Source organism: Amblyraja radiata, chromosome 16 (assembly GCF_010909765.2).
Source record: "Amblyraja radiata isolate CabotCenter1 chromosome 16, sAmbRad1.1.pri, whole genome shotgun sequence".
NCBI lineage: Eukaryota > Metazoa > Chordata > Chondrichthyes > Rajiformes > Rajidae > Amblyraja > Amblyraja radiata.
This window is the reverse complement of record NC_045971.1, coordinates 4,885,297-4,908,714: the sequence shown is the minus strand read 5'-3', so window position 1 is coordinate 4,908,714 and position 23,418 is coordinate 4,885,297. Positions and strand designations below refer to the sequence as shown.

The window sequence follows — 23,418 nt, the reverse complement described above, 5'->3', positions numbered from 1 at the left end:
CTGTGTGTGCGCGTGCCTGTGTGTGCGCGTGCCTGTGTGCGCGTGCCTGTGTGTGCGCGTGCCTGTGTGTGCGCGTGCCTGTGTGTGTGCGTGCCTGTGTGTGTGCGTGCCTGTGTGTGCGCGTGCCTGTGTGCGCGTGCCTGTGTGTGTGCGTGCCTGTGTGCGCGTGCCTGTGTGTGAGTGCCTGTGTGCGCGTGCCTGTGTGTGTGCGTGCCTGTGTGCGCGTGCCTGTGTGTGCGCGTGCCTGTGTGCGCGTGCCTGTGTGTGCGCGTGCCTGTGTGCGCGTGCCTGTGTGTGCGCGTGCCTGTGTGTGTGCGTGCCTGTGTGTGCGCGTGCCTGTGTGTGTGCGTGCCTGTGTGTGCGCGTGCCTGTGTGTGCGCGTGCCTGTGTGTGCGCGTGCCTGTGTGCGCGTGTCTGTGTGTGCGTGTCTGTGTGTGCGCGTGTCTGTGTGCGCGTGCCTGTGTGTGCGCGTGCCTGTGTGTGCGCGTGCCTGTGTGTGCGCGTGCCTGTGTGTGCGCGTGTCTGTGTGTGCGTGTCTGTGTGTGCGTGTCTGTGTGTGCGTGTCTGTGTGTGCGCGTGCCTGTGTGCGCGTGCCTGTGTGTGCGCGTGCCTGTGTGCGCGTGTCTGTGTGTGCGTGTCTGTGTGTGCGCGTGTCTGTGTGTGCGCGTGCCTGTGTGTGCGCGTGCCTGTGTGTGCGCGTGCCTGTGTGTGCGCGTGTCTGTGTGTGCGTGTCTGTGTGTGCGTGTCTGTGTGTGCGTGTCTGTGTGTGCGCGTGCCTGTGTGTGCGCGTGCCTGTGTGCGCGTGTCTGTGTGCGTGTCTGTGTGTGCGTGTCTGTGTGTGCGTGTCTGTGTGTGCGTGTCTGTGTGTGCGTGCCTGTGTGTGCGCGTGCCTGTGTGTGCGTGTCTGTGTGTGCGTGTCTGTGTGTGCGTGTCTGTGTGTGCGTGTCTGTGTGTGCGTGCCTGTGTGTGCGCGTGCCTGTGTGCGCGTGCCTGTGTGTGCGTGTCTGTGTGTGCGTGTCTGTGTGTGCGTGTCTGTGTGCGTGTCTGTGAGTGCGTGTGTGCGCGTGTCTGTGTGCGCGTGTCTGTGTGCGCGTGTCTGTGTGTGCCTGTCTGTGTGCGTGTCTGTGTGTGCGTGCCTGTGTGTGCGCGTGCCTGTGTGCGCGTGTCTGTGTGTGCGTGTCTGTGTGTGCGTGTCTGTGTGTGTGCGTGTCTGCGTGTGTGTGTGCGTGTCTGTGTGTGCGTGTCTGTGTGTGTGCGTGTCTGTGTGTGCGTGTGCGTGTGTGTGTGCGTGCCTGTGTGTGCGTGCCTGTGTGTGCGTGTCTGTGTGTGCGTGTCTGTGTGTGCGTGTCTGTGTGTGCGTGTCTGTGTGTGCGTGTCTGTGTGTGCGTGTCTGTGTGTGTGCGTGTCTGTGTGTGTGCGTGTCTGTGTGTGTGCGTGTCTGTGTGTGTGCGTGTCTGTGTGTGTGCGTGTCTGTGTGTGCCCGTCTCTGTGTCTCTGTCTGTGTGAATAGACAGCTGTGCCGAAATACTGTTGTGTTAATCCAGTCTGACAAAGTAACTCAACCCGAAGCATCACCTATTCCCTTTCTCCAGTCTGACATCTCCTGCCTGAGCCGCTGGGTTACACCAGCTTGATGTGTCTTGTGTTCATGTTGTAGCTGTGCTACTTAGCTCACTGAGGACCCCTAATGCAGCAGCCTGGTACTGCATGCAGTATTGCACAGTTCTCTGTGCAATGCCTGATCCATTTTAAGACTCGGGCTGCAGGCCTGTAAATACCGCAAGCATGGGTGTCACAGTGCCGCAGCTGGCAGAGCGACTGCCTCACAGCTACAGTGGCCCAGGTTCAATCCTGACCATCAGTGCTGCCTGTGTGGAGCTGGGGACCAGGTGGGTTTCCCCCGGGTGCTCCGGTTTCCCGGTTCACTGCTGCTGACGGACAACATACCAGAAGGATCTTTAATCCCCAATATATTTTAAAATCTCGCCTAAAAGACGGCAGCTCCAGTCATGCTGAGCTCTGTCAGCTTTCCCTGCCTTTCTCACATTGTATCGGCCCAAGAAACGGCACGGTGGCGCAGCGGTAGAGTTGCTGCCTTACAGCACCAGAGGCCCGGGTTCGATCCTGACCACTGGTGCTATCTGTACGGAGTTTGCACGTTCTCCCTGTGACCACCGGGATCTCCGGTTTCCTCCCACATTGCAAAGAGTGCAGGTTTGTAGGTTAATTGGCTTCTGTAAATTGTCCCCAGCGCGTCAGGTAGAACTGCTGACAGAACTGATGTGTGATCGCATGGACTCAGTGGGCCGAAGGGCCTGTTTCCACACTGTGTCTCCAAACTAAACTAAACGGGTGTGGTGTGTGTGGAGCAATGAGATAGATCTTGTTCCCACCTGCTCCCTACTAACACCCAATCCCCCTAATCATAGGTTCCTGTAGTCTTAGATGCTTTAAATACACATATTAAAACTAGGTAGAGACTGCAAAGATCCACAATCCTTTTGTGAGATTGTGGATCTTGCAAAAGACGGATTAAAAATGACCAAATTTGCAGTAGATTTGCACATGCTAGAGTGGCAATCTGTAGCGATGTAAGCGTATACTCTACAAACTGTCTCCTGGTCTTTGTTTCTTTACCCTGTGCTTTCTGCCCCATGAGAAGAAGCGAGTTCAGTGGGGTTGACTATGCAACAGCCAGGGACTGAGTTAGCTGAAATAAGAACAAAGCGTGGCGACAGGTTGGAGGCTGTGGTGAGTGAAGATTTATAAACGAGATGCTGATGGTTAGTGGTGTCTATGTCCATAAGACAAATGGTCCTAAGAGCCGATGCAGCCTCGAGGCACAGAACGTGGCCATTCGGCCTTTTCATATTTAGGCTCCTTTGGAAGAGTTTTCTAATTAGTTTCGCCCCAACCTATGGAGAGAAGAATGGGATTAGGGGGAGAATGGAGGAGAATGGGGTTAGGAGGGAGATATAGATCTGCCATGATTGAATGGCGGAGTAGACTTGATGGGCCGAATGGCCTAATTCTACTGGTATCACTCATGACCTCATCTCCAATCCTAGCACTTGGCTGGCTGGATGCCCTACGCATTTGCCATTATCAGCCATTTTATTTTTGTCTGTTCTTTTTTTTGAATCTGCTGCTGTCGTCCTTTAAACAAGGTGCTCCAGATCCCAGCCACTCGTTGCTTTTAATTGATAGAAAGATAGAAAATAGGTGCAGGAGGAGGCCATTCGGCCTTTCGAGCCAGCACCGCCATTCATTGTGATCATGGCTGATTGTCCCCAACCAATAACCCGTGCCTGCCTTCTCCCCCCATATCCCTTGATTCCACTAGCCCCTAACTCTCTCTTAAATCCATCCAATGATTTGGCCTCCGCTGCCCTCTGTGGCAGGGAATTCCACAAATTCACAACTTCTCCTTGTGCCTTCTGTGTCCTTTGAGGCTTACCTGAAATCTTTGCCTCCGGTTATTGATCCATTGGCCGATGGGAATGGCTTTACACTGTCGTGAATTTGTGAACGTTGTGAACTTCACAGTGGGCCGAGTGTTTCAGGTGGCCTGCACAGCGAGACTGTGAGAGAGCTGCCTCAATGGACTGGCTGCCACTCACGGCCCCATTGATCACAACTCTGTGCCAGGCTCTCTCCAGAAGAGAAAGATGCTCCACCTCGCTAGACTGCTCACACGGGGTGCAGGTTTTATGAGACATTTGCAACCTCCGAGTGACTGTGTGGGTTTTCGCCCCGGGAGCTCCGGTTTCCTCCCACTCTCCAAAGACGTACAGGTTTGTAGGGTAATCGGCTTGGGTAAAAGTTGTGAATTGTGTGGGATAGTGTTAGTGTACGGGAATCGCTGGGCGGGGCGGACTCAGTGGGCCGAAGGGCCTGTGTCCGCAGTGTATCACTAAACTAAACTAAAGCAACACACCATCGTGCCTTGGAAATGTCTCGCTGTTACATCATTGTGTCTGGAATTAAATCCTTTAACTCCCTCCCCATCAGCGCTGAGCACACCTCCCCTGGCAGGGCCGCACTGGTCAAGGTCACCAGGGCAATACGGGACACGTATTAAATAGCTGCCTTATCAGTGATACCCGCAAGCTGAAGAGGAATAAACTGTTTATTTTAGTAGTTATAAGTAAACTGTACATTTAGAGTCAAAGTAACTACACGGTGTAAATGTCAACCTAGTTGGCACAATGAGCGGTAGAGTTGCTGCCTCACAGCACCAGGAACCCGGGTTCGATCCTGACTACAGGTGCTGTCTGTACGGAGTTTGTACATTCTCTCTGGGACCACGTGGGTTTTCTCCGGGTGCTCCGGTTTCCTTCCATATCCCAATGACGTGCGGGTTTTGTTGGCCCTCTGTAAATTGCTCCTACAATGTAGGATGTGAAAGTGGGCTAACATAGAACTGGTATAAACGGGTGATGGATGGTTGGCTTGGGCTCGGTGGGCTAAAGGGCCTGTTTCCGTGCTGTATCCTTCGATCAATAGTCAAAAGGTAAGAAAGTGTTTCGAGTTGGAAAGTACAGAGAAGATTTACGAGGATGTTGCCAGGATTAGAGGGTCTGAGCTACAGGGAGAGGTTGAGTAGGCTGGGTCTCTATTCCATGAAGTGCTGGAGGATGAGGTGTGATCTTACAGAGGTGTATAAAACCATGAGAGGAATAGATCAGGTAAATGCACAGTCTCTTGCTGAGAGGAGGTGAATCGAGGACATAGGTTTACGGTGAAGGGGAAATGATTCAACAGGAATCTGACGGGCACATTTTTCACACAAAGGGTGGCGGGTGTACGGAACAAGCTGCCAGAGGAGGTCGTTGTGGCAGGGACTATCCCAACATTTAAGAAACAGACAAGTACATGGATAGGACAAGTTTTGAGGGATATTGGCCAAATGTGGGACAGTGTAGCTGGGACATGTTGGCCGGTTTGGGCAAGTTGGGCTGAAGGGCCTGTTTCCATGCTGTGTCACTCTATGTGTATCCCAAGTGCTTACATTTGACATTGGCTGAAAGTAACTGAACGCCTTGTCATTGCAGTGCTAATAAAAGTGCAGGTCTACTGGGAATGATCGGGCATGTCGTGATTTTGGATTTAGGACTAGATTTTATATATGTCATTAAAATGCATAGGGTGCAACTGCCCTTGGGAACTGTCAGAAGCTGATTAATCCTTTGTATTTCATTGGTTTTCTGTTGTTTGTTCATGAGTCGCCAATGTCCCTCCAGGATGGAGGACCATCAATAACACTTTTTAACGAGGTCAACGATTCTCAGGTAGTCGACAGTGAAGCAAAGTTTGACATTGAGCAGCATCAGGTGTTCGCTCCGTGACCAGAAAATGTGGTCAAAGAGTGCGATTCGGAAGTAGTCGGAGAGGAAGATGGGTTTTAGCAGGGCCAAGCATGTGCACTTGTGAGAACATCTGCAGTTGTACAGGGCTCTGGTGAGACCACATCTGGAGTATTGTGTACAGTTTTGGTCTCCTAATTTGAGGAAGGACATCCTTGTGATTGAGGCAGTGCAGCGTAGGTTCACGAGATTGATCCCTGGGATGGCGGGACTGTCATATGAGGAAAGATTGAAACGACTAGGCTTGTATTCACTGGAGTTTAGAAGGATGAGGGGGAATCTTATAACCATATAACCATATAACAATTACAGCACGGAAACAGGCCATCTCGGCCCTACAAGTCCGTGCCGAACAATTATTTTCCCTTAGTCCCACCTGCCTGCACTCATACCATAACCCACCATTCCCTTCTCATCCATAATATAGAAACATATAAAATTATAAAAGGACTGGACAAGCTAGATGCAGGAAAAATGGTCCCAATGTTGGGCGAGTCCAGAACCAGGGGCCACAGTCTTAGAATAAAGGGGAGGTCATTTAAGACTGAGGTGAGAAAAAACCTTTTCACCCAGAGAGTTGTGAATTTATGGAATTCCCTGCCACAGAGGGCAGTGGAGGCCAAGTCACTGGATGGATTTAAGAGAGAGTTAGATAGAGCTCTAGGGGGCTAGTGGAGTCAAGGGATATGGGGAGAAGGCAGGCACGGGTTATTGATAGGGGACGATCAGCCATGATCACAGTGAATGGCGGTGCTGGCTCGAAGGGCCGAATGGCCCCCTCCTGCACCTATTATGTATGTTTCTATAAGACTTTATTGTCCTATGTTTAGCTTAGTTTAGAGACGGATGTGAAAACAGGCCCTTCAGCCCACTGAGTCCATGCCAACCAGTGCACTAGTTCTATCCTACACACTAGGGATAATTTAATGTTCAATGTTTCATGTGTCATTCCTAACTATCACTGTTGTCCCTTGCGGGCGGAGCACCAAGGCAAATTCCTTGTATGTGAATACTTGGCCAATAAACGTATTAATTCATTCAAAAGCTAATTAACCTACAAATCTGGACGCCTTTCGAATGTGAGAGGAAACCGCAGCACAGGGAGAATGTACAAACTCCGTGCAGACAGCACCCGCAGTCAGGATCAAACTTGTGTCTCTTGCACTGTAAGGCAGCAACTCTACCGCTGCGCCACCGTGCCAGCCTTGCGCCGAGATACAGATTGTTTTGCACACAATCCAGTAAAATCATACTATGCACAGCACAATCACACACACAAGTAAAAGAGTTTATTTCTTATTGTCACGTGTACCGAGATACAATGAAAAGCGTTTGTTCGCATGTGATCCAGTAAAATTCAATGCAGAGTGCAAAGATAAAAGGTAGACAAAAAATGCTGGAGAAACTCAGCAGGTGAGGCAGCATCTCTGGAGAGAAGGAATAGGCGACGTTTCGGGTCGAGACCCTTCTTCAGACTGGCAGGAAAAAGAAAGGAAGAGGCGGAGACAGCAGGCTTTGTGGGAGAGCTGGGAAGGGGGAGGGAGAAGGTAAGGGCTATCTAAAATTAGAGAAGTCAATGTTCATACCGCTGGGGTGTAAACTACCCAAACGAAGTATGAGGTGCTGTTCCTCCAATTTGTGCTGGGCCTCACTGGCCATGGAGGAGGCCCAGGACAGGTAAACGGTACAACATTTAGTGCGAAGATATAACATTGAAGTCTGGGAAAGTCTAATTAAAGAAACTCCAAAGTTCCAATGAGGTGGACGGGAGGTCAGGACCACGCTCTAGCTGATGGTTGGACTGTTCAGTCGCAACCATGGTAGTGTGAAAACAGCTGATTTCTTCAAATTCAAGTTTATTGTCACGTGTCCCTGATGGACAATGAAATTCTTGCTTTGCTTCAGCACAACAGAACATAGTAGGCATTGACTACAAAACAGATGAATAAATAAACTGATAAAGTGCAAATAACAAATAATGGGTTATTAATGTTCAGAGTTTTGGCCGAGCCAGGTTTAATAGCCTGATGGCTGTGGGGAAGTAGCTATTCCTGAACCTGGTCGTTGCAGTCTTCAGGCTCCTGTACCTTCTACCCGAGTGTGTGGCCAGGATGGTGTGGGTCTTTGATGATACTGCCAGCCTTTTTGAGGCAGCGACTTCGATAAATCCCCTCGATGGAAGGAAGCTCAGAGCCGATGATGGACTGGGCAGTGTTTACTACTTTTTGTAGTCTCTTCCTGTCCAAGGCGCTCAAGTTGCCGAACCAAGCCACGATGCGTTTCAAGCGGGGCGGAGTGGGGGTTACATGCTTGAAAACAGCCGTTAATTCAAGGACGTGTAAATTAAACACATACATGACTATGTTGCCAGCGGTAAATATTTCAGCGCGTTATTCCGAAAATATGGGGGCGTAAATCAGGCTTTAGTATTAAAGGAAGAAACGCGTTATTTCAAAAATCAAACGCGTAGAACACGTGACACCTGTATACAAAGAGATGCCACATTCCCGGGCCATCGTTCACCTTTCAAGTATCAAGTTCTTTAAAATATCAAATTAATGGCATATAAAATTCTTAAGGGATCGGACAGGCTAGATGCAGGAAAAATATTCCCCATTTTGGGGGAGTCCAGAACCAGGGTTCACAGTTTAAGAATAAGGGGCAGGCCATTTAGGGCTGAGATGTGGAAAAGCGTTTTCACCTAGAGTTGTGAATCTGTGGAATTCTCTGCCACAGAAGGCAGTGAAGGCCAATTCACTGGATGTATTCAAGAGAAAGTTGGATATAGAAACATAGAAATTAGGTGCAGGAGTAGGCCATTCGGCCCTTCGAGCCTGCACCGCCATTCAATATGATCATGGCTGATCATCCAACTCAGTATCCCGTACCTGCCTTCTCTCCATACCCTCTGATCCCTTTAGCCACAAGGGCCACATCTAACTCCCTCTTAAATATAGCCAATGAACTGGCCTCAACTACCCTCCGTGGCAGAGAGTTCCAGAGATTCACCACTCTCTGTGTGAAAAAAGTTTTTCTCATCTCGGTTTTAAAGAATTTCCCCCTTATCCTTAAGCTGTGACCCCTTGTCCTGGACTTCCCCAACATCGGGAACAATCTTCCTGCATCTAGCCTGTCCGACCCCTTAAGAATTTTGTAAGTTTCTATAAGATCCCCTCTCAATCTCCTAAATTCTAGAGAGTATAAACCAAGTCTATCCAGTCTTTCTTCATAAGACAGTCCTGACATCCCAGGAATCAGTCTGGTGAACCTTCTCTGCACTCCCTCTACGGCAATAATGTTCTTCCTCAGATTTGGAGACCAAAACTGTACGCAATACTCCAGGTGTGGTCTCACCAAGACCCTGTACAACTGCAGTAGAACCTCCCTGCTCCTATACTCAAATCCTTTTGCTATGAAAGCTAACATACCATTGGCTTTCTTCACTGCCTGCTGCACCTGCATGCCTACTTTCAATGACTGGTGTACCATGACACCCAGGTCTCGCTGCATCTCCCCTTTTCCTAATCGGCCATCATTTAGATAATAGTCTGCTTTCCTGTTTTTGCCACCAAAATGGATAACCTCACATTTATCCACATTATACTGCATCTGCCAAACATTTGCCCACACACCCAGCCTATCCAAGTCACCTTGCAGTCTCCTAGCATCCTCCTCACAGCTAACACTGCCCCCCAGCTTAGTGTCATCCGCAAACTTGGAGATATTGCCTTCAATTCCCTCATCCAGATCATTAATATATATTGTATATAACTTAGGGCTAACGGAATCAGGGATATGGGGAGAAAGCAGGAACACGGTACCGATTCTGGATGATCAGCCATGATCATATTGAATGGCAGTGCCGGCTCGATGGGCCGAATGGCCTACTCCTGCGCCTATTTTCTATGTTGTCCTGGTGGTGGCACTGGGTTGATGATGCAGACCTGTCACTGCTATGGAGGACACCGAGAGACTCCTGCTCGGATGTCAAAGATTTGATGCAATTGTGTCCTTGTGAATCACTGCAATGAAGTGAAATGCTGCTGCTCCTTTTGTAGATTAGGTACACAAGCATTGAACGCGAGCTGGAAGACAAGTCCCAAATCGTGGACATTCGAACCATGGAGGTGACTGCGTTACAAGAGGAGATCAAGGTGTGTGCTGTCGGTCTGGTCATCAAAGTTGTGTCTATGTTTTATTTCAGTTTTAATTTCAGAGATACAGCGCGGGAACAGGCCCTTCATCCCACCGATCCCACACCGACCAGTGTTCCCCGCACATCAACACTATCCTACACACACTTGGGACAATGTTACATTTACACCAAGCCAATGAATCTACAAACCCGGGTCTCTGGCGCCATAAGTGCTGTATTGCCGAGTACAAACCGAGTCTATCCAGTCTTTCTTCATATGAAAGTCCTGACATCCCAGGAATCAGTCTGGTGAACCTTCTCTGTACTCCCTCTATGGCAAGAATGTATCTCCTCAGATTAGGAGACCAAAACTGTACGCAACTATACTTCAGATGGCAAGGGCTTTACAAAGTGCATTCCTCTCAAGAGTCTGTGGTGAGCTTCTGATCACAGGTGGGGTATTGGTAGCAGCAGCTAGTAGCGATAGAGCTACTGCCTCACAGCGCCAGAGACCCAGGTTTGATCCATGACTACGGGTGCTGTCTGTACGGAGTTTGTATGTTCTCCCCATGACCTGCATGGGTTTTCTCCGAGATCTTCGGTTTCCTCCCACGCTCCGAAGACTTACAGGTTAACTGGCTTGGTATAAATGTGCATTTGTCCCCAGTGTGTGTAGGATAGTGTCAGTGTGCGGGGATCGTGGCTCGGCGCGGACTCGGTGGGCCGAAGGGCCTGTTTCCGCGCTGTAACTCTGTACTAAACTGCAACCAATAAATAATTTGATTTCTGTTCACAGAAGCTGAATAAGAAGATTGATGAAATGAGGTTCAATTCAAACCATCAGAGTGGAACATTTAAATTAGAGCATCCTAACCCCTACAGCCTGAGTGTACCTAAGGTTCATGCCGCTCATTCTGGGCTCCTGTTTGGAAACCCGTACTCTGAGTGCGGTAAGTGGTCTAAAGTTTAGCATTAATTTTGCCTGTGTTGTTGCGTGTGTGGTGTAGGCTCAAGCTTACTTTAACCTCTATTATACACAGCCTTTCTTAATGTGGGAAACAGTCACAAATCCTCTGAAACTTTTTATCAGAGAAGTTAGCTTCGCAAAGGGAAAGGAGTTTGCACGTTCTCCCTGTGACAGTGCGTGGTTCCTCTGGGTGCTCCAGTCACCTCCCGTGTCCCAAAGACGTGCGGGTGTGCAGGTTGACTGGCCCTCTGCAGATTGCACCTGGTGATGAGAATGAGAGATAACATGGAACTAGTGAGAATAGGTGATCGATTGTCGGCGTGGGCTTAGTGGGCCAGAGGGACCTGTTTCCATGCTGTATCTGTTTTAAATTGTTGTGATGTTCATGAAATAGTTTGAAGAATGTTTAAGGAGGGAATCATAAAAAGTTGGTACTTGGGCAACTCGGGAAAGAGCTCAACTGGCAAGGTGGAGGTGACCAGGGCACCTCAAGGAAGGTTGCACCTTGGTTATCAGCTGGAGCTAAGGGGGAGGTCTTGCAGGGATCTGAAGGTGGAGGAAACGTTTTGAAACCATTGGAGATCAAGCGATTGGTGAGCGCATTTGTATGGCAGCAGTTTTGTGACAGCAGAACTTTGGGTGAGGGATGGGAAGTGCTGGGAGTTGGGTAGTTTGCACCGAGAGGGTGGGATTAGAGGAATCTGAGGACCAGAAAAGCATGAAAGCACTTCGGCACCAAGCGGCTCAGGCAGGAGCAGAGACACCATGCCACACGTGACAAAATCAGACAAAGCACCATGAGTGGTATCATGGTCAACCGGTGAATTTTTGACATTAGAGGTTTAGTGAGAATGTTCACAGCATGGTTTTTCTTACCTTTCTGAAAGTTGCTGTGTCCAAGGTCTCGTTGCATCTCCCCCTTTCCTAATCGGCCACCATTCAGATAATATGGGGACAATAGACAATAGGTGCAGGAGTAGGCCATTTGGCCCTTCGAGCCAGCACCGCCATTCAATGTGATTATGGCTGATCATCCCCAATCAGTACCCCGTTCCTGCCTTCTCCCCATATCCCTTGACTCCACTATTTTTAAGAGCCCCATCTAGCTCTCTCTTGAAAGCATGCAGAGAACCTGCCTCCACTGCCCTGTGAGGCAGAGAATTCCACAGACTCACCACTCTCTGTGAGAAAAAGTGTTTCCGTTCTAAATGACTTACTCCTTATTCTTAAACTGTGTGGCCCCTGGTTCTGGACCCCCAACATCGGGAACATGTTTCCTGCCTCTAGAATGTCCAAGCCCTTAACAATCTTACAAGTTTCAATGAGATGCCCTCTCATCCTTCTAAACTCCACAGAGTGTACAAGCCCAGCCGCTCCATTCTCTCAGCATATGACAGTCCCGCCATCCCGGGAATTAACCTTGTAAACCTACGCTGCACTCCCTCAATAGCAAGAATGTCCTTCCTCAAATTAGGGGACCAAAACTGCACACAATACTCCAGGTGTGGTCTCACTAGGGCTCGGTACAACTTAATCGTTTGTGCCTCTTAATCTGAGATGGACGGGACAGGTTTAGAAAGATATGGGCCAAACCCAGGCAGATGGGACTAGTGCCGATGGGACATGTTGGTCGTTGAGGTCCTGTTTCCACGAAGTTTCACTCTTTGACTCCACGGATTTCATGTTTAAATAATCAGTGTTGAGAATAAATTTAAGAATGCATATGGAATGGTTGCTTTCATAGGTTGGGGTATTGAGTATAAAAGTTAGGATGTCATGATACAGTACTTTAGGCCACATTTGGAGCAGTTCTGGTGGTCCCCCCCCCCCCATTCCAGGAAGGATGTAGAGGCTTTGGAAAGGGTGCAGAGGAGGTTTACCAGAATGATGGCTTGATTAGGGGAGCATTAGCCACAGGGGTTGGACAGACTTGGATTGTTTTCTCTGGAATGCCAGAGATTGTGGGAAGGCCTGATAGAAATATATAAAATTGAGAGGCATAGATATGGTCTGTTTCACGGTGTGGAAAAAATTAATACGAGAACGGAGACGAGGAAACACTTTTTCTCACAGAGAGCGGTGAGTCTGTGGAATTCTCTGCCTCAGAGGGCCGTGCAGGCAGGTTCTCTGGATGCTTTCAAAAAATAGCGGAGTCAGGGGATATGGGGAGAAGGCAGGAACGGGGTACTGATTGGGGATGATCAGCCATAATCACATTGAATGGCGGTGCTGGCTCGAAGGGCCGAATGGCCTACTCCTGCACCTATTCTCTATTGTCTTTTGTCTATTGAGAGTGCATAGCTTTAAGGTGAGAGGGTCAAAACGTAAAGGTGGGCAAGGTTTGTACACAGGGTGGTGAGTGACTGGGATGCACTGCCAGGGGTGGTGGTGGTGGAAGCAGGTACCTCAGAGGTATTTGAAATACTTTGGATTGGCATATGGATGTGCAGAAATCTGAGGGATATGCGTTACGAGCGGGTAGATAGGTGATGGTCTTGGCATCACAGACATTGTGGACCAATGGTCCTGTTCTTGTGCAGTACTGTTCCACAAAATATAAACCGAACAAGCTTCATAACCAAACGGGTTCAAAGCCACAGCTATAGACCCCTGTGTGCACGGGATCACCTTGAATGGTAGCGGAGATGTTCACCAATACACGTGTATTTCTACCTGCATGTTGTACCTGCATGTGTGTCTCTGTTTCTGCGCATATGTGTCTGTATGTCTGCGCGTGTGTGTCTCTGCGTGTGTGTGTCTCTCTGCATGTGTATGGCTGTGTGTATGTGCACGTGTGTGTGTCTGTCTCCATGTGCCTGTGTGGACATGTGTGTGTGTGCGCGCGCATGTGTATCTGTGTGCACATGTGTGTTTCTGTGTGCACGTCTGTCTGTGTGTGTGGCGCATGTGTGTCTGTGTGTGCATGTGTGTCTGTGTATGTGTGTGCGCGTGTGTGTTTCTGTGTGCACGTCTATGTGCATGCGGGTGTGGCGCATGTGTGTCTACGTCTGTGTGTACGTGTGTGTGTGTGTGTGCGCGTGAGCCTGTTTGTCTGGGTGTGTGTGGTGTCTATGTCTATGTGGCTGGTGATGTGTGTGCGTGTTTCTTTCTCCCCCTCAAGCAGGGCTAGGGAGATGGGGCTCACCTGCACGATAGAGGGGGGAACAAAAGGCGGAAGTAATGTCAGAGTCGCATGCAAAGACAGCACCAGCCCAGGGAGTCATCCGGCAGTGACGTGACCAGGCACGAGAGGAGAGTCAGCACGCTCCGCAATTATTTCAATAAAGAGTCCAAAGATTGTCCTGTCCGTCTCTGCATTTGCATTGTCTTGTTTCCCATTCCCAGCTCGCACGCTCTGCGCGCACACACACACACACACACTGTACACCCACACAAATGCTCTGCACACTCTGTACACGCGCGCACACACACACACACTCTGCGCACACACACACACACACACATACACACACACACACACACACTCTGCACACCCACACACACACACACTGTATACCCACACAAATGCTCTGCACACTGTACACGCGCACACACACACACACACACACACACACACACTGCGCGCACACACACACACACACACACACACACACACACTGCGCGCACACACACACACACACACACTGTATACCCACACAAATGCTCTGTACACGCGCACACACTCACACACACACACACACACACACACACACACACTGCGCGCACACATACACACTCTGCGCGCGCACACACACACACACACACACACACACACTCTCTCTCTGCACACCCACACCCACACCCACACACACACACACACACACACTCTCTGCACACCCACACACACACACACACACACACCCACACACACACACACACACCCACACACACACACTGTACCAACTATTGTCCACTGCCCACTTAGTTTTAGCCAAATAACTTCAAAGCAGTGTTGTCGGCAAGGGAATAAAATGTTTTTTGGTACAATTGTTTTTGGTACCTAAACTAACTCCTTGGTGTTAACCACAGGAGAGTTTGGACAAACTAGGATTGTTTTCACTGGAAAAACATTCGCAGAGAATTCTTGCCCTCTCATCTTGACATTTCCACCCTGAGAGGTTGAGGGGAGACTGGACAGAGGTAGAGACAAGATAATGAGAGGCATGGATAGAAGGAGAGACCTTTCTCCGAGGGTGGAAATGTCCAAGACTAGAGGGCATAGCTTTAAGGTGAGAAGACCAAAGTTTAAAGGAGATGTGTGGGACATGTTTTAGCACAGAGGGTGGTGGAGGCTGATACGATAGTGGCGTTTAAGAGGATTTTAGATGGGCACGTGGAAGTGAAGGGATACAGATCATGTACATGCGGAGGAGATTCATTTGTTGGTATCATGTTTGGCACAGACATTGTGGGCCGAAGGGCCTGTTCCTGTGCTGTACTGTTCTATGTAAATATTTAAGAGCCACCCTCCCCCCTCCTTCATGTTTTAAACAGACTAACAGCCCGAACCAACAAGTCTCAGCAGCTTCACTTGTGGACAGCCTTTCACTGGCTCCCGCCAGATGTATCTGTCTTATTGCACCTTTGTAGTTCAGTCTTGGACCCATCTGGTCTTGGCACATACCATAACCCTGCCGATAATCACTAGTTTCCACATCACTTCCTCTTCATCCCCACACCCTAAACTGGTCTCACCAATTTGGTTGCAAAATCAGTCTTCCAACAGACCTCCCTTGCAGCCTCTCATCTTTCCCTTGCTCATTATCTCACTCTATCTATTATTTCCCCCCCCCCCCCCCCCCCCCCATTAAACTAATGCCCTCTGGTTCTAGTGGGGCCATCTTCAGATTTATAGAACACTGAGCAGTACAGCACATGAACAGGCCCTTCGGCCCACAATGTTTGTGCCGAACATGATGCCTAACTGAACTGATCTCATCTGCCTGCTCGTGATCCATATCCCTCTATTCCCTGCCCTTCCATGTGCCTGCCGATCTGAAAGTCTCTTAAATGCCACTATTGTTTCTGGCTCCACCACCATTCCGGGCAATGCCTTTCAGGCCCCCAGCATTGAAGCCTGAGACCTGTCATCAAGGTCAATGGATGGCGTGGGGTCGAAGGGCCTGTTTCTGTGCTACATAACTCTTTGATCAGCAGGTGATGCGCTGTTACCTCGATGCTCCTGCGAGGTTCGGTAACTCTCGACGGGGCAGTGCACCCATCGTATAAGAATAAATTTGGTTGGTCGTACATCAGTATTATGCCTAAACTCCTGTACATGGCAAACGCACAGACTAAACTCCACATCATGGGTCAACCCTTGCACATTATCTTGCTGTGCCTTTACGATTATTCCTCCATGTTTTGTTTATTGTCACGTGTAGCGATCTACGATGCTGCCTCGCCCGCTGAGTTTCTCCAGCATTTCTATCCACCTAACATTTAAACCCCTGACACACAGGCAGCCCACAACTGTAAAGATGCATGAATGTGACTGGAGTACCTGCAGATCATTCTCTTGGTCGCTCATAATGTGTCGTATTGTTTTAATTCTGCAGATTCCCAGGGATCGCAGACGACTGAAATGGTTGACCATGGGCGAGATCGGGATGCCTGGGTAAATCTTGTATCCTCTAAACCGACTTCTGCTTGGCTTTGCCCCTGTTCTGCTGCTTTTGTTGGTGGCTGGTCGTTGGCTGGGAACTGCTGTCTGAGGCCATTGGTCGCCCCGGGTGCTGATATCTGTCATTGCACTTATCATTTGAACTCCAGTCCAATTCCTCACTGGAACAGGCATGGTTTCGGATCCAGCTACTGAAGTTGGTAGAATGTCGGAATAGATCGGTCAGATGCACCGAGTCAGTTGCCCAGGATAGTGACAGAGAGCGGTGAGTCTGTGGAATTCTCTGCCTCAGAGGGCGGTGGAGGCAGGTTCTCTGGATGTTTTCAAGAGAGAGCTGGATAGGGCTCTTAAAAATAGCGGAGTCAGGGGATATGGGGAGAAGGCAGGAACGGGGTACTGATTGGGGATGATCAGCCATGATCACATTGAATGGCGGTGCTGGCTCGAAGGCCCAAATGGCCTACTCCTGCACCTATTGTCTATTGATAGAGGAATTGAGAACCAGAGGGCATAGGTTTACTGTGATGGGGGAAAGATTTAATAGGAACCTGGGGGAAAGTTTTCACACAAAGGGTGGTGAGTATGGAATGAGCTGCCGGAGGAGGTAGTTGGGGCAGGAACGATTCCAACGTTTAAGAAATGGACATGTACATGGATAGGACAGGTTTAGAGGCATATGGGCCAAACACAGGCAGATGGGGCTAATGTAGATGGGATATGTCGGGCCTGGTTCCACCCTGTGTGACTCTAATGTTATTTAGGCCTGTTACAAACAAAATGTTTCAGTTCAAGAAATCGTAAACAAAGAGTCCCCTTAAAGCTATGCCCTCCCGTCTTTCTGCCATTGAAATGTCAGTGACTAGAGGGCATAAGATTAAGGTGCGAGGGGCAACAATGTAAAAGAGATACATGTGGCGTTTTTTGTAGGAGGCTGGTGAGTGCCTGGGACGAGCTGTCGGGGTTGGTGGGGCAGAGTTCCATGATGGGGTGGAAATTACTCTAGTCCCGTTTAAAAAAAAATTCCATCAGTTCTCTCTGGAAGAGCTTGCGTTTGAACTTGGACCATCCAAAGATGCATTATGGCAGATCTTGATAGACCGAGCTGTCCTGAGAATTGGGAAAAGGGACACAAAGTGCTGGAGTAACTCAGCGGTCAGGCAGCATCTCTGGAGAACATGGGTCGGCGACATTTTGAGTCGGCACCCTTCTTCAGACTGATTGTATGGGAGGAGAAAAAAGCTGGAAACGGGAAGCATCTGGTTGAAGGTGGACTCGGGAGAAGGGGGATTATAATAGGCAGATCCTTGGAACAAAGGCTAGAGCTAAGAGGGGAAGAGGTAGAAGGGAATCCAGCAGTCCTTCCAGGATCGCGTGCACCTCCTCTAACCTCATCTACTGCATCCGGTGTTCCCGATGTGGTCTCCTGTACATCGGCAAAACTTGGTGTACATTCGGCGACCGTTTCACTGAATGCTTGCACTCGGTCCACCAAAGGTGGTTCGTGCTTGGAGACCCGACACTTAAAGTGCATGTGATCAATTTGGCCTAACTCTTGTTTCTGTGCACAGGAGAATTTCCAGGACATTGAAGAGGATTCAGCGGTTGAAAGGTACAGGCTTATTGCAACAGTTCTCTGCTTACTGAATGAAATATATTCATTGGATTGGATTGTACGGAAATCTCTGAACTTCAATGTGGCAGCTTGCAACTTTGTACATTCACCAAAGGGGCGGCCCCGATCCTGGTTGGATCCAGGTCGGGTGCTGTCTCTGTGGAGTTTGCACATTCTCCCTGTAACCACATGGCCTTCTTCCGGGTGTTATAGTTTTAGTTCAGAAATACAGCGAGGAAACGGGCCCTTCGGCCACCGAGTCTGCACTGACCAGCGATCCCCGTACACTAGCATTATCCTACATACTAGGGACAATGGAAAAAAATTTACTGAAGCCATATTAATCCACAAACCTGTACGTCTTTGAAGTGTGGGGGGGAAACCGGAGCACCCGGAGAAAACCCACACGGTCACAGGGCGAACGTACAAACTCCATACAGACAGCACCCGTAGTCGGGATCGAACCCGGGTCTCTGGCGCTGTGAGGCAGCAACTCTACCACTGCGCCACCCTGCTGCCCAAATGGTTTCCTTCCACATCCCATAGATGTACAGGTTTGAATGTTAGTTGGACGCAATAAAAAATACTCCAAATGTGTAGGGAATAGATGAGACGGCACAATAACAGAACAAGGTGATTGCTGGTCGGCGTGGATTCGTTGGATCGAAGGGCCTGTTTCCATGCTGTATCCCAAACCTAAATTATTATGCTTGAACCTAAACAATGTGATGTGTTTGCAGTCCAAGAAAGGACACAAAGTGCTGGAGTAACTCAGCGCGTCAGGCAGCATCTCTGGCGAACATGGATAGGTGAACCTTCTTCAGACTGTTGAGAAAGAGTTGAGGGCTATTGCCAGTGTCAACACTAGCACCAACACCCAATGCTTTCTCCCAGTCTGAAGAAGGGTCCCAACCTGAAACGTCACGTATCCATGTCCTCCGGTGAATGCTGCCTGACCCGCTGTGTTACTCCAGCACTTTGTCTTTTTTTTCTTCTTCTTTGTTTTTTGGCATACCGGCATCTGCAGTTCCTTGTTTCTCCATTTTGTTTGCAGCCAAGCCTGCCCAGTGTGTTCAATGCAATTCCAAGCGAACATGGACGAGTCTGATATGGAGCAACACATCTCCACGCACTTTGGTCACGAATGTCCCGTTTGCCAAAATACTTTTCCAGAGAGCAAACTGAGTCAGTATGAAAATCACGTGCAGTCTCATTTTCAGGAGACCACCAACTGGGAGATGATCTGATGGGAATTCTGCGAAGTTGATAACACCTTCCGGCCTTTAATCTTAAATATTGTTTTGGACTCATTTCCTTCTGTTGTGCATTAACATTTAGCATTTCCACCCAGGTAATATCACATGGGCAAAGAGTTGGGCAAGTGGCAGGTTTCTACCAGTGCTGCCTTTACCTCAGCTGTGTAGAAGGTTGAGACTTGTATGGAGGGCGTGAGTCCATGTCAAGACTTCGACTAGACTTGGACTGCCACGACAAAGCAACCAGGGGACTTCCAGTTCAAATAACAGCCAATTTTTACATCACTGGCATTTCTTGTGCAATAATATGCCTCGTACTAAATGTAACCTGGTCTACTCCAAGAGCCTATACCTATTACTGGGTATATCTGATTTGAAGCATGAGACTTGTCATCATTTTCCCATCTCCAAGATTTCTGACATGCATTAACTTGAATGTGCACCAATCCAAATTGGCAGCAAAATATTATTTTTAAAGGGCACTGCAGACCTGGCTATCATTTCCCCATTACGTAACTCTTTTGAGTATTGGTTAATGCTTTAAAAGTTATAGTTTTACAACTCAACAAGAAAATCCAATCTAATTTAAACCGTAGTATAAATCAGGATTTACTAAATATCATACAGTTGCCTCTATTTTAGCAGAACAGTACTTTCTGCATTTATTCATTTGCACTCATCATACTTATATTATCATAGTATTTTTCCCAATGGAACTGCATTATGGCTTGTTAGAAGCAACAGCATTGCATCTTTTGGTAAAACAAGCCCAGCTTACATCTACCACTAAAGATTCCACTCCTGGTCTGAGTCAGCTACACTGGTTTGTTGCATTAACAGGAAAGTATGTTGTACACAAGCTCACATTTTGAATTTGCATTTAATTAGATTTCACTTTGATTACTTGCATTTCATCTAAATAACTTGAGATTAATGGTGCCGCTACATTAACATTGTTTTATTGTCATTTTGTTTAAATGGTTTACGAAGAATCCACTGTGTATCTAGACTATTAATATCAGATACTGTATATTTATTCCTGATTGTGCTGAAAACTGATAATTTTGCTGAATTTTGGAATTAAATTGTGTTTATTCGAGATCTGATTTGCATTTTGCTCATGTATATTGTAATCTCAATTGTTACAACATGGAACTCATGGTTCCTTAAATCGCTATGTACAAAATCAGTGGTTCGATGACGATTTATTTCTCATATGCAACTGCACGGTGAGATTCCTGTTGCATATATTACACGTGCGGGCGCTGCCGTGTTTTGGCGCCATGTTTTCCTAGCTCGGGAAAAATGGATTCAGAACTGGCTCACCGACAGAAGACAGAAGGTTGTGGTGGAAGGACATTATTTAGGCTGGGACTGCTGGTGTTTGGGTAGATGCACAAAGTCTCTTGCCCAGACTAGGAAAATCAGGAACCAGAGGCTATAGGTGTACGGTGAGGGGGGAAAGATTTAGTAGGAACCTGAGGGGTAACCTTTTTTACACAAAGGGTAGTGGGTGCATGGAATGCGCTGATGGACAAGTTAGTTGTGGCAGGAACTAACGCAATGTTTAAGAAACATTTAGACAGGTACATGGATAGGATATGTTTAGAGAGATATGGGCCAAATGCAGGCAGGTGGGACTAGAGTAGATGGGGCATGTTGACCGATGTGAGCAAGTTGGGCCGAAGGGCTTGTTTCCACGATGTGACGAATCCCGTTTGCCCACCTTTGACCTAGATTTTTCCTATCCATGTACCTGCCCAAAATGCCTTTTAAATATTGTTATGCTACCTGTCGCAATTTCCTCCTCTGGCAGCTCGTTCCATACACCCACCAACCTGTCTGTAAATCTTGGAATTCTCCACCACTGAAGCTCAGACAGAAACAATTCATGGGCTTCTGAATGCTAAAAACTGTTCAAAATATGGTCTTAATGATTCCGTGGCAAAGTGATAGTCAGTACCTGCGATAAGCCTTCACTGAGGGCTGGCTGTAAATAGATCTGCTGCAGATGCATCCCATGACTGGGACTTTATAAAGTGAAGTAACCTGCAGTCCATGCACCTTTATACTCTGCTGAGGAAGGGTCCTGAGCCGAAAGAATAAAATGTCATACCTTTAGGAAGGAGACGAGTAGGAATTTCTATAGTCGGAGGGTGGTGAATCTGTGGAATTCATTGCCACAGATGCTGTGAAGGCCAAATCAATGGGTATTTTTAAGGCATTGATTGATAGATTGTTGTGTAGGACAGAACTGCAGATGCTGGTTTAAATCGAAGGTAGACACAAAATGCTGGAGTAACTCAGCGGGACAGGCAGCATCTGTGGAGAGAAGGAATGGGTGGACGTTTCGGGTCGAGACCCTTCCGATAGATTCTTGATTAGCACGGGTCACAAGGCCATTAGGGATAGGATTATAATTAGGCCATTCGACCCATCAAGTCTACTCCGCCATTCAATCATGGCTGATCTATCTTTCCCTCCTAAACCCATTCTCCTGCCTTCTCCCCCATAATCTCTGACACCTGTGCTAATCAAGAATCTATCTGGGTGCCAGGGGTGATGGGGAGAGGGCAGGAGAATGGGGTTGAGAGGGATAGATAGAACAGCCATGATTGAATGGCAGTAGACTTGATGGGCTGAATGGCCTCATGCTGTTCCAGTGACTATGAAACGTCGCCCTTCCATTCCCTCCACAAATGTGTCTCTATGCTCTGTTCTGCTGTCTACCCTGTTGTTAGAAGCGGGGCTCCCCCTACTGTGGCAAGGTGGAACTGACTGTCAACAACAACAACAGCAACAGGAACAAAATGTGTGTATTTCCCATGAGAACAACATTCCCACATCCACAGGGGGCTTCTATAACTAGGTCTGTGTACTCTGCAACCTGTCCCTCATAGTCGCTGTACAAAGCTGCATGCATTGCACGAAGCCTGCTGTGAGCAAAACTTTGTTTGGTACAACTTCACTTAATTTATTTAGAGATACAGCGTGGAAACAGGCCCTTCCGCCCGCCGACTCTGTGCCGACCAGCGATCGCCCGTTCACACTAGTTCTATCCCACACACACACACACCAGGGTGAGGAAGAGTCTCGACCCATTCCTTCTCTCCATTTACGCTGCCTGTTCCGCTGAGTTGCTCCAGCATTTTGTGTCTGCCTTCGATCGAAACCAGCATCTGCAGTTCTTTCCCACCGGGATAATTTACAATTTTACTGAAGCCAATTCACCAACAAACTTGCAGGTCTTGGGGATGTGGGTGGAAACCGGAGCACCCGGAGAAAACCCACGCAGGTCACGGGGAGAACGTATAAACTCCATACAGACAGCACTAGTGGTCAGGATCGGTAGTGTTGCCGCCTCACAGCGCCAATTACCCGGGTTCTATTAGAAACATAGAAATTAGGTGCAGGAGTAGGCCATTCGGCCCTTCGAGCCTGCACCGCCATTCAATATGATCATGGCTGATCATCCAACTCAGTATCCTGTACCTGCCTTCTCTCCATACCCTCTGATCCACTTAGCCACAAGGGTCACATCTAACTCCCTCTTAAATATAGTCAATGAACTGGCCTCGACTACCCTCTGTGGCAGAGAGTTCCAGAGATTCACCACACTCTGTGTGAAAAAAAGTTCTTCTCATCTCGGTTTTAAAGGATTTCCCCCTTATCCTTAAGCTGTGACCCCTTGTCCTGGACTTCCCCAACATCAGGAGCAATCTTCCTGCATCTAGCCTGTCCAACCCCTTAAGATTTTTGTAAGTTTCTATAAGATCCCCTCTCAATCTCCTAAATTCTAGAGAGTATAAACCAAGTCTATCCAGTCTTTCTTCATAAGACAGTCCTGACATCCCAGGAATCAGTCTGGTGAACCTTCTCTGCACTCCCTCTATGGCAATAATGTCCTTCCTCAGATTTGGAGACCAAAACTGTACGCAATACTCCAGGTGTGGTCTCACCAAGACCCTGTACAACTGCAGTAGAACCTCCCTGCTCCTATACTCACTACAGGTGCTGTCTTTACGGAGTTTGCACGTTCTCCATGTAACCGCGTGGGTTTTCTCCGGGAGCTCCCCCATACTTCAAAGACGTACAGGTTTGGAGATTAATTGCCTTCGCTAAAAACTAAATTGTCCCGAGTATGTGTGGGATAGTGCTAGTGTACGGGTGATCGCTGGTCGGCGCGGAGTCGCTGGGCTCACGGGCCTGTTCCTGCGCTGTATCGCCAAAGCGCTCTGTATTGCAGCCTTTTTTTGCTGCCTTAAACTAAAAGCCGAGTTACTGACGAACCATTTGCTTCATTTATCATCTGAAACAAACTCCCTCTGCTCAGTTCATCGTGCAAACACAACACTGCCCAGCGCAGGCAACTCATGGCTGGAGACGGCCTTCTTGCAAATAAAAATAAATTAAATCATAAATAATGCTGTGGTGGTGCATTGCAGCAGACAACCATAAA

The 23,418-nt window shown here is 48.3% G+C and overlaps 1 protein-coding gene across 1 annotated transcript in view; it reads left to right on the top strand.

The window, feature by feature from the left end:
* The window catches only part of calcoco2 (calcium binding and coiled-coil domain 2), a 46,964-nt gene extending 26,904 nt beyond the window's left edge, over window positions 1-20,060 (top strand). Inside the window, exons 12-16 of the mRNA XM_033034774.1 lie at window positions 9,425-9,520; window positions 10,298-10,451; window positions 16,027-16,085; window positions 17,660-17,700; window positions 18,758-20,060. Of these exons, the coding sequence (XP_032890665.1) occupies window positions 9,425-9,520; window positions 10,298-10,451; window positions 16,027-16,085; window positions 17,660-17,700; window positions 18,758-18,950 (543 nt within the window). The 3' untranslated portion in view covers window positions 18,951-20,060. The remainder of the gene's footprint in view (window positions 1-9,424; window positions 9,521-10,297; window positions 10,452-16,026; window positions 16,086-17,659; window positions 17,701-18,757) is intronic.
* Window positions 20,061-23,418: the final 3,358 nt, after the last annotated feature.